This window comes from Chlorocebus sabaeus, chromosome 11, assembly GCF_047675955.1.
Source record: "Chlorocebus sabaeus isolate Y175 chromosome 11, mChlSab1.0.hap1, whole genome shotgun sequence".
Taxonomy (NCBI): Eukaryota; Metazoa; Chordata; class Mammalia; order Primates; family Cercopithecidae; genus Chlorocebus; species Chlorocebus sabaeus.
Window position 1 is genome coordinate 10,532,184 of NC_132914.1, and position 10,604 is coordinate 10,542,787.

The window sequence follows — 10,604 nt, forward strand, 5'->3', positions numbered from 1 at the left end:
TACTTCCTCATAAGGTTGGTGTGAAGACCAAGTGAATTAACTATCGCTTAAAGCACTTACAAAAGTGCCGCGCACCACCGAGATATGCATCCGTTCTCTTTTATTATTATTAGACTCAAAACACTGTAGTAGTTCTAATGAGAGGGGTAAGAATAAAAAATCCAGGCATCTGCGTAGAACCACACATAAAAGAAACGTAAGAGTGGAAGCGGAATGAAAACATGCTAAAGCCAGGTACAAGCCACAAGCGGGGGTCCACAGGAAGAAATGGTTAATTCCGAAGAGAGTGAATGCAGGAAGTTACAGGAGAAAAAAACGTTTGAACAGAGTTTAAGAACGAGCAGGACTTCAACAAGTGGCTAATAAGACACAAGGAACCTGCTAAAGATCTTAGCAAAGGCACAAAGATTCCCATCGTGTTGCTCGTTTCTTCCTACTTTGCAGAAGTAACCTCTGGCGAACAGAGGTGGTTGCAGAGCATGCTTATCAAGTAAAATACCACGAGGCAGTAAGGAACGACAGAGGTAACAGTAACAATAATAATTCACCCCAAGGTACTCAACTGGGAAAAGGCAATACATAGGAGTGATGTCATTAAGAAAGCCAGGACGCACATGGCCCCGTCGCTGCACTACTCTCGTCTAGGAGTCGACAGTGGAGTCTAGACTTGAAGTTTGCACGCGGCGGAACAGCGTCCCTCTCAGGCGGCGAACGGTCTAGGAAAGCGCTCGGAGGAGACCTAGCGTGAGAACTACAACTCCCGCCGAGCCCGAGGGCGAGCTGCCTCCGTAACTTCCGCTTCCGCCACCTGCCCCTCGCACTCTCTTCACTCGGACCCTACCCGGGAGCGGTCCGGCGCGTGACCCCGCGTGACCGGGGCGCGCAAGCCGAGAGGCCCTGGAAGCGGGACTTTGGGACCCCATTGGAAGAAAGGCAACCAGAAAAGGCGAAACTAGACAACCTCGATAGTGATTGGAGCTGATGGAACGAGGGCGGAGCTAAAATCCCAGGGAGACCGGGAAGGGGAAAGGGGCGAAATTGTTCTTTGGTCACATGCTGCGGGGTCTGGTGGGAGGAGCGGTTGCCCAGCGGCCTCTTGGCGCTTCCTGTTTCCGGTTCCCGGAGTGGGGCGCATCCAGGCGCTAGGGGAACGCTGGCCTCTGAAACTAGCTCTGGGACCGGGGTCTGCGGCCGGCCCCTAGCTGGCCCCGTCTCCCATCCCCAGACGGGTATTCACGGGGGATTCTGAGCTTTGGCTGCTCCAGTTCCCCGCGACACGTGAGTGTGAGGGGCGTGGAGGAGGAGGCGGGCTGGGGTGCGCTCACACTTAAGCGTCTATAACAGGAGCCGGAATCGCAATGGCTCCCTTGACCATGGTTCTAGCCAAAGATCTGGCTGAGGAGCCCTAAGAGTAGAATAGAGGCGGAGGCGTGGGGGCGGAGAGTCACGGAGTTCCGAAAGGTGTGAGGGAGAAAGGACTTCCAAAACCAGAGAGGGGATTTACGATACTTGGAAAGCAGGGAAAGGAAGATAACCCCAAGTATGGAGTCCGTTGCAGGTGTTCGTGGATTTATTTGTAGGAGGAATTTTGGCCTGCATCACGGTGGGAGGTCAAGTGGCATCATTTGGAGAAGGTATGGCTCCAAGCACTTGGAAAGTCGGGACACTGGACAGAGCGAGAATTTCTAGCACCCTGGGAGAGGTTTGAGGGGGATGCGACTGTGATATGGATAAGAATGGCTGATGGACGGATTATCATGTGTTCCTCGTGGGGAGCTTCCGCTCTTGGGACAAAGCCGCTACTTCTCTGAGGCTCCTTCTCTCTTGAGTTCTTTAAGCATTAGGCCTTTTAGCCAATTGGGGCTGCTTTTCGAAAAATGTAGGCTGCTTGAGAAAAGGGGATAAGGACTGCTACATCAGAAAGGAGCCAGCGGGAAGACAGTAGAAATTCCACTGGAAAAATGGCCATGGCTGTCTTACCAGATGGGGAAGTGAGTGCTACAGAGGCCCAGTGGTGTAAGCTGCTTCCCGATTGCTGGCTTAGTCATTGGCCACCCTAATAAAGGATAATTTTTAGCATTGCCAAATGGAATAGATGTGTCGTTAGAGAATAAGAAAATTGAAAGAGGTTTTTCAAGATCATAAAATCCTGCTCCTTATTTCCAAAGTATATAGACAAACTCTTGTACCTTGAGAATCTAATTGTAGCATATTAAAAGGGGACTACCCAACCCTTCTATTTCGTTCTCTGCCTGATTGTTGCACCCCTATGTTTGTAAGTTTTCCAGCAGTTATCTTTATGCCACGAATCGTCTAAATTGCCCCAGTAACTTCACACACATAAAATATCTGTGTAATGTACAGCAAGTAATTTAACTCTGTAAAGCGTCAGTTTTCTCGTTTTAAAGTATGAAAAATTACACCTATTTTTCTGGGTTGTGAAGATGAATGAACATAATCTAGGTAAAACATTTAGCGCATTATGCCACTGAATCAAAGAGAAGCAGCTTAAATTTAAAGCCAAGCCTTAAGCAGGAAAGAATACAGTATCAATTTATTACCCTAACTTTTTAAATAATAAGCAAATAAAAGATAGTTCAACTCAGCTAATGGCTGAGGTGTTTAACTTTTCATTCCTTCCTAATTTTGTGAGATTCCTTGTTCTAGTTTAGGAAAAGAAATCATCAACTCAGTTTTTAATTAGGTCCTGAGAGACTGACTGTAAAGGAAAATGGCAGGCTAAGTTAGTCTAGAAAAAGGAGCCTCCAATTTCTTTTTAGTGAGTCAGCTGGTCAAGTTGTGTGTTGAGCACTGGGTTAACTTAGGGAAGGTGGTGGGAGTTGGAGGTCTAAGTTCTTTATTTCACCACCTATTCAGTCAACTGTGAGGAATCACTTCCCCTTCACTTCTTAAGAGGAAAAAAAAAAAAAAGAACCCACAGTTTTGGTTGCCTACTCTCATCTCCAAAAAATTATTATGTACATAGTGGAAATATACATGTAATGACAGACCATGAACTCTGGAGCCAGACTCTCTAGCTAATTCCACTAGCTGTGTCTCGGTTTTCTTATTGGTAAAATAGAAACAATAATTGTATTTACTCATAAGGTTGTGAGGATTAATTAGTTATTTAATATATGTTAAGTGCTTTGAACAGCACCTGGCCCAAGGCAGTAGTCTATTGTTTCCTGCTGTTGTGTGGTTTCAGTGCATTAAATGTGTTATGAGGGCCTTGGACCTCTTGGCTAGCTATGATTATTCTATGGCAACTACCATAATATTACAGTAGTGAATTGATGTTTGGGGTACAGGAAGTCAGGTAGACAATTTCCCGGAATTTGTTGCTTTAGTGGGGTGTGGGAAATAGAAGGTCAGATGTTACTTTGTTTAGGGAAATGGGGAAAGTGCATTCAGGGTCAAGGTTGGAGCTTCCATTTTCCCATCTTCAAACTCATTAGTACCCATGAAAATTCTGCTTGTTTCAAGTTTTATATTTCAAAAATGCGGTGGAGTAAGTGGACCAGCATGAAAAAGAACTAGAGAACTTTAAAGAATATTTATACCAAAGCCCAGATTTGCAGCGTTTTATTGTAAGTGAGAAAAGTTTAGAAGAGTTAAATCAGGAAACTGCCCGTGATACTGTTGGAATAAACAAGTAGTGATGGCCTGAGGGATCATTAACAGATATCAGAGTGAAGTGTTTTGCAAGGGTAAATCAGTCTGTCCTGGATATGAGGATGGATTAGAGAAAACCAAATGTTAGGTTTTGGTGGGGGTTTTTTGGCCAAAACCACAGTCACCTTTGCACCAACCTAGTAAGTTTGGGAAAGAGAGCTGTGTGTTTTCATTCCTAGAGCAGTACAAGCAGCAGGTGAATTGAATTTACTCAATTGTAAAATGGCTTGGTGATTCCCAATTTGTTGTCATTGATTTGTAGCGTAAAAGACAACTGTACTTATTAGAAGTCTAGAAACCCTTGAGACTTGTGACCTGTAGAGGCCGAAGAGGTTTCAAAAGACTTCATCAAGCCATCAAACAGTAAAGAGGCAAGGAGGCAAGGATGGCTCCGCCCAAGCTGTCATCATTCTCTTTTAAGTTTTCTTCATTTCCCTCTTCTCAACCTTGTAGTTTGTTCTGAAAGACTCACAAGTTAAATATAAATGAGTTTTCTGCTGCAGGTGCTCTTGTTAGAGATATTAAAATGTAGCATGTGTTGCATATGCCAGAGAATCGTGTACTTTCTGGATAGTCAAAATACCATCCATTTATTACACATTCATACGCTTTGTTTCTTTCCCCCTCTCCTGATCCTACCTGCCCTCCCCAACACACACTCTCTCCCAAAGGATGTTCCCTTTCTACAACTGCTGGAGGACTGGACTGCTACTGCTGTTACTTCTGGCTGTGGCAGTGAGAGAATCCTGGCAGGCAGAAGAAAAAACTTGCGACTTGGTAGGAGAAAAGGGTAAAGAGTCAGAGAAAGAATTGGCTCTAGTGAAGAGGCTGAAACCACTGTTTAATAAAAGGTAAATGAGAAGAACCTTAAAGAGCTTGAGAAAATATTTATGTTAAGGTCTTTTCTTACTGATTTTATTTGATAACGTGCTCTCTTTTATGATAATAGAGCAAATTCTCAGCCCAGCTTTTAGTTGCCGTGTGCAGTTTTCTCATCTTTCACAGAAGAGTAGCTACTTCCAAGACTGGATCCAAGAGACTAGCTTGTAGAAATTTAAGCATTATTTGATACCTACATATAATAGGACTTTAGAAATATCGGGTAAACATATTTAGGCTGACACGTCATTGTAAGTGTCAGGGATCTTCAGTTATATAAATCTGAAGTTGGTCCCTAAGAAATGAGACTATCCCATGAACATGGGCCCTTATTCATTGGAACATGGTTACTAACAGGCATTCTAAAAAATAACTAGAATACTGAGCTATCTTGGGTGGTGTATTTTAGTAATTCATCATCAGCAATAAGGATGGTCTGTCAAGGTTATGAATATCTTAAAATTAAACAAATATTCACTCAGCCATGACCTCAAGTAAATCGAGCATGTTGTTTGTTTTGTTTTAATTAAAGGAAAAGGATGCTCTTATTCCTGAGGCTGATAGCTGGTAACTCTCCTCTTCTTTCTTCCCACTTCTCTTTACAGCTTTGAGAGCACTGTGGGCCAGGGTTCAGACACATACATCTACATCTTCAGGGTGTGCCGGGAAGCTGGCAACCACACTTCTGGGGCAGGCCTGGTGCAAATCAACAAAAGTAATGGGAAGGAGACAGTGGTAGGGAGACTCAACGAGACTCACATCTTCAACGGAAGTAAGAAAACTCCCCTTCCTACTCTTGATTAACTAATTGATCCCAACCAATCCCTCTGACAATCCTGTATGTCGTGGCCCTTTCCAGTCTCTTCGGTATATCATATGTGTGGTTCGGCACACCTGAGACTATAATATACCACAGGATGCCTAATTCCACAGCTCCTCTGTAAGTCACAGCTCAGGACAATTGTGCATTAAAATTAGTGCAAAACTTATGCAAAATGAAGACTCTAGCCAGAATTTTTTGTTGTTGTTTTGAGATGGAGTCTGTCTCTGTCACCCAGCCTGGAGTGCAGTGTCACGATCTGTAACCTCAGCCTCCTGGGCTCAAGCGATTCTCCAGCCTCAGCCTCCCGAGTAGCTGGGACTACAGGTGTGTGCCATCGCGCCCAGCTAATTTTTGTATATTTAGCAGAGACGGGGTTTCACAATGTTGGCCACGATGGTCTTGATCTCTTGACCTCCTGATCTGCCCACCTCGGCCTCCCAAGGTGCTGGGATTACAGGCATGAACCACCGCTCCCAGCCAACTCTAGCCAGAATTCTATAGCCTAGAGTTCTTTTATTCACCCAAATACTTTTAATGAGTTTCACACTAGACTTAAAAATGCCAACCACCACGACTTTTCGTCAAATTAATCAAAAGTTGACCAGTTAAATTTTAAGAGCTCAAACTTTTTTTTGCAAACTACTCAGTCTGCAAAACTTTACCCACTGACTTTTGTGCTATGGTGGTGGTATTTCTTAAAAGTCATATTGCTGGAGAGGACCATGTAAGCACCTATGGTCCAATTCCCTCCCATACAGATAAATAACTAAGTTATACAGGGTAGCTGTTTACTCCTGGTAAATAATACAATAAAAAAATAAAAGGATTTGGGGCTAGGGGTCATGTGACTAGGTTCTCCTCCTATTTCCTAATCCTGTGACTGGAAAGTCGTATCACCTTTTGACTTTATTTTCTCATATGCAAAACGAGGAGCATTCACCTCACAATTATTGAATCAAATGATATTTTGCAAAATAACTGAACACAGTAAATACTAAAGAGGAGATATGCATTCCAATCTTAAATATCCGCTTTGAATTTATCTGGGGCTAAGTCGAAATCTTAGATGGGCTTACCCCTGCTGCTCAGCCATTGTATGGAACCTCTTTTTTTGCTTTTAGAAGATATTCAGAAAATGAATCAGTGTTAAGGTATGGATCATAATTGCTTTTGCATTGTCAGCTGCCTACCTTTAATGTTAAAAATTAAGATGATTCTTTTTTTTTTTTTTTTTTTTTTTTTTGAGATGGAGTCTCGCTCTGCCACCCAGGCTGGAGTGCAGTGGCCGGATCTCAGCTCACTGCAAGCTCTGCCTCCCGGGTTCCCGCCATTCTCCTGCCTCAGCCTCCCGAGTAGCTGGGACTACAGGCGCCCGCCACCTCGCCCGGCTAGTTTTTTGTATTTTTTAGTAGAGACGGGGTTTCACCGTGTTAGCCAGGATGGTCTCGATCTCCTGACCTCGTGATCCGCCTGTCTCGGCCTAAGATTATTCTTAAATGAATATCTGATTCTTGTCTTAAGGGAACACAAGTCTTCGTAAGCAAACAAGTTTAGCTTGGCATTTCTGGTATACCAAGTTCATACTAATGAGGGTTGTTTACTTATAACCAATTGCAATGAATTACTCAATTCCACTCTGCCATACCACCCAGATCTGCCTCTGCTTTTCCCCCACGCCATAGCTCCGTTTTCCTTGTCCCTCCTCAGGTAATTGGATCATGCTGATCTATAAAGGGGGTGATGAATATGACAACCACTGTGGCAAGGAGCAGCGTCGTGCAGTGGTGATGATCTCCTGCAATCGACACACCCTAGCGGTGAGGCACCCTGGGTTGTATAAGCCGAGGGAGGAGGACTGACGTGAGGTGGGGGAGAATATCCAGAGGGGACACAATACATTGGATTGGACATTAGAATACTAGCAGCTCAGTTTCTCTCTGTGTCAGACATGCATCTTCCATGGAAAATAGGCTGCTGAACTAGGAAAGAGCAGGTATTTTGGGGTTTTTATTTTGTTGCATAGGAGTCAAAACACTTGACCACCTAAATGTGTTATGCCATCTCATCATCAGGACAATTTTAACCCTGTGTCTGAGGAGCGGGGCAAAGTCCAAGATTGTTTCTACCTCTTTGAGATGGATAGCAGCCTGGCCTGTTCCCCAGAGATCTCCCACCTCAGTGTGGGTTCTATCTTACTTGTCACGTGAGTATGCCTTATCAGAACAGACCTTCTTTCCTTTTGTTTTTAAGATCAGTAACTATATGGTGGTACATAAGCACAAATTGTACGTGTGTATGTTATACTGTAATTGATGGGGATGACTTTTTAAATCCTCTGGCTATAAAATAATTCTGCCAGGTCACAGTGGCTCACACCTGTAATCCCAGCACTTTGGGAAGCCAAGGCAGGCGGATCACCTAAGGTCAGTTTGAGACCAGCCTGACCTACATGGTGAAACCCTGTCTCTACTAAAAATACAAAATTAGCCAGCACAGTGGCACATGCCTATAATCCCAGCTACTTGGGTGGCTGAGGCAGTAGAATCACTTGAACCTGCGAGGTGGAGGTTGCCGTGAGCTGAGGTCGCACCATTGTACTCCAGCCTGGGCAACAAGGGCAAAACTCCGTCTCAAAAAAAAAAAAAAAAAAAAAAAACTGACTATGCAAGTTTTTTTTAAATGAGATTTAATGTTTAGTTGCCGGTATAGAGCATTTGGAGGTGCTTTTTTTCCCCTGCTGGAGGACTAGGCAATTTTTATATTATTTCATTCGATTATCAGAACTTTTAGAGAAATGGAATCATATACTTAACGGTGATTATTCTTGGCCATAGAATCACACCCTGTCACACTTTGGGCCTTTGTTTCTCTTGGACTGACAGCACTCTAATTGGTTTTCTAAGAGTTACCAGCCCCCTTTTTCATTTAGTGTCACTACTCATTTTTCCTTTTCAGGGAATGTATCTTAGGAAACAGCTAACAATAAATACAGAGGTTATCCTGAGTTTTACTATTTCTCAGTTCTTAAGTGTAGATTTCTGTCTCTACAGGTTTGCGTCGCTGGTTGCTGTTTATGTTGTTGGGGGGTTCCTATACCAGCGACTGGTGGTGGGAGCCAAAGGAATGGAGCAGTTTCCTCACTTAGCCTTCTGGCAGGATCTTGGCAATCTGGTAGCAGTAAGTAACAGGGCAGCTGGTTGAATTTGTAGCCTGCAAACAAGGCTGGGTGACCAACCATCCTGGTTTGCTCACACTGAGGGGGTTCCTGGGACACAGGACATGGAGTGCTAAAACCACAAAAGTCCCAGTAAACAAGACGGTTGCCCTAGTACAGAGTAGTAAGTGGCATAGCATCGTTTCTGGCCTTGGTAAGAAATTGCTGAAAGAACAACACTGTTGATGACCAGGTGGGCTCTTCTAAATCTGATTTAGCTTTTAAGTGGGCCTGGGTGGGAAGAAGGGGAGGCCTAAGAAGAAACTTTTTCTCCTGTTGTCCCAAATTGAATTTAGGCTGATTGTCAGATCTTTTAGGTTTTCTCATTATCCCTGTAGAAAACCAATTCTTACCACATTCCTAGACCATAAGTACATTTTTCTCATAACCTAAAGTTGGATGCTCCAAATTATTTTTTTTTCTCTCCTACAGGATGGCTGTGACTTTGTCTGCCGTTCTAAACCTCGAAATGTGCCTGCAGCATATCGTGGTGTGGGGGATGACCAGCTGGGGGAGGAGTCAGAAGAAAGGGATGACCATTTATTACCAATGTAGATTGCACTTTATATGTCCAGCCTCTTCCTCAGTCCCCCAAACCAAAGCTACACAGCCAGATTTCTCAAGCAGTCTCAACTCCAGTCTCTCATCTCACCCTTACTATTGCTCTTGCTTTCCAGTTTGCTTTTGATTTGCATCTTTTCACTAGTAAAACTGCCTTCCCTTTGTTCCTTATTTTCTGTTTTTTCTCTAGAGAGGTACAGTTGTAAGTCAGACTTAATATGGCCTGTGAAAACAGGCTTTTGCATTGTCTCTTGACATCACAAGGTACAACAGGCATATGGGCAAAATGGTGTGGCAGGCTCACTGGCCCTTTGTTTTTTAAACACATTTTCACAAGTTTTTGAGACACTGGATTTCTTTAATTAAAAAAAAAAAAGCCAAGAAACATTATTTATACAGGTTTGATTGCTTTCATGTTGTTATTCTGTACCCTATAGTAGTCTCCATGAGAATCTGGTATTTCTTGCTGCTTGGAACTACTTTGCAGTGATTACTTGGTTGCAGTCCAAGTACTCTCGTTTAGTCTGAGCCTGGAGATGTTCTAGACTTGCTTCTCCCACCTCTGGGATTAGGACAGGAAAAATGTGAAATTTCCCTTTACAGGATTATACGGTACCATCACATCATTTGTGGAAATTGGGGTGACTGTATAGGTGGGATTGGGCCATGGATTGTGGTCTTATCTGTCCACATACAGCCAAAATGCCTATCCAGAAATCCAGTCCGCTGGAAAGGAAAATTGGAACTCCTGTGCCACAGGGGTTCCAGAAAAGGGAAGTCACTTTACCTTGCGGTGGTGGGATCCTGATGTCTTTCTTCCATTTGTAGTAAAAGCTGGTAAAGCTTTTCTGACTCCTGGTTCCCTATACCAGTATTTCTAAACGTGTCGCACTTTCTCCACAGGCATGTGGTTTTGACCTTTTTTTCAATCTTCTGGAAAGGGAATGGAAGCAGAAGTGGGACATCGAGGGCTCTGCTGTCCTCTGCGCTGGGTGTGGAATGCTGCTGCACCTGTCCCTTCTGCTGGCTCAGGGAAGTGTCTTCTTGCCCACATTTCTGTGGGGAAAGGTTTTTAATCCTCTGATGCTTCCATCTTCCTGTTTAGGCCATGTGCCCAGAAACCTGGACTGATCTTTCTGTAATAGTGAACCCCTGGGCCACTGAAGAGTAACATGGCTCCACTGGACACAAAAGAGGAATGGAATCAATAGGCAGGGGGCCTTTTATAAGCCTTAGGAAAAGAAAATGAAACTATTTCATCTTTGGACTTTTCAATACTATTGGAGTGATTTTTTCTTTCTAAACAGGGAAAATAATGTTACAAAAGCATCTTTTTTGTTATTTGTTTGCATCCCTCCCCCCACACCCTGGTGTTTTAAAATGAAGAAAAAAAAATCACTTTTTGTACAAAAACTCATAATGATTAAAAAAACAAAACATATTGGCCTAGTC

The 10,604-nt window shown here is 43.5% G+C and overlaps 1 protein-coding gene across 2 annotated transcripts; it reads left to right on the top strand.

Annotated features, from left to right (window-relative positions):
• Positions 1–828: 828 nt before the first annotated feature.
• Positions 829–10,593, top strand: M6PR (mannose-6-phosphate receptor, cation dependent). 2 transcript variants are annotated; one of them, XM_037995126.2, is made up of 8 exons: positions 829–1,278; positions 1,581–1,634; positions 4,347–4,526; positions 5,160–5,326; positions 7,085–7,194; positions 7,450–7,580; positions 8,428–8,554; positions 9,024–10,593. In XM_037995126.2, the coding sequence occupies exons 3-8, from the start codon at positions 4,348–4,350 to the stop codon at positions 9,144–9,146; spliced, it is 837 nt and encodes a 278-aa protein (XP_037851054.1). In that variant the 5' UTR covers positions 829–1,278; positions 1,581–1,634; position 4,347; the 3' UTR covers positions 9,147–10,593. The 2 variants fall into 2 exon arrangements, with proteins under 2 accessions (XP_037851054.1, XP_007965726.1); XM_007967535.3 differs by lacking the exon at positions 1,581–1,634 and having other exon boundaries at positions 830–1,278.
• The last annotated feature ends 11 nt before the right edge of the window (positions 10,594–10,604 follow it).

Excerpts from the sequence above, each read along its gene's own strand:
- M6PR (XM_037995126.2), top strand. The coding sequence starts at position 4,348 with ATGTTCCCTTTCTACAACTGCTGGAGGACTGGACTGCTACTGCTGTTA. Across the intron at positions 4,527-5,159 it reads AAACCACTGTTTAATAAAAG|CTTTGAGAGCACTGTGGGCC; the intron begins GTAAATGAGAAG and ends TTCTCTTTACAG. Across the intron at positions 5,327-7,084 it reads GACTCACATCTTCAACGGAA|GTAATTGGATCATGCTGATC; the intron begins GTAAGAAAACTC and ends GTCCCTCCTCAG.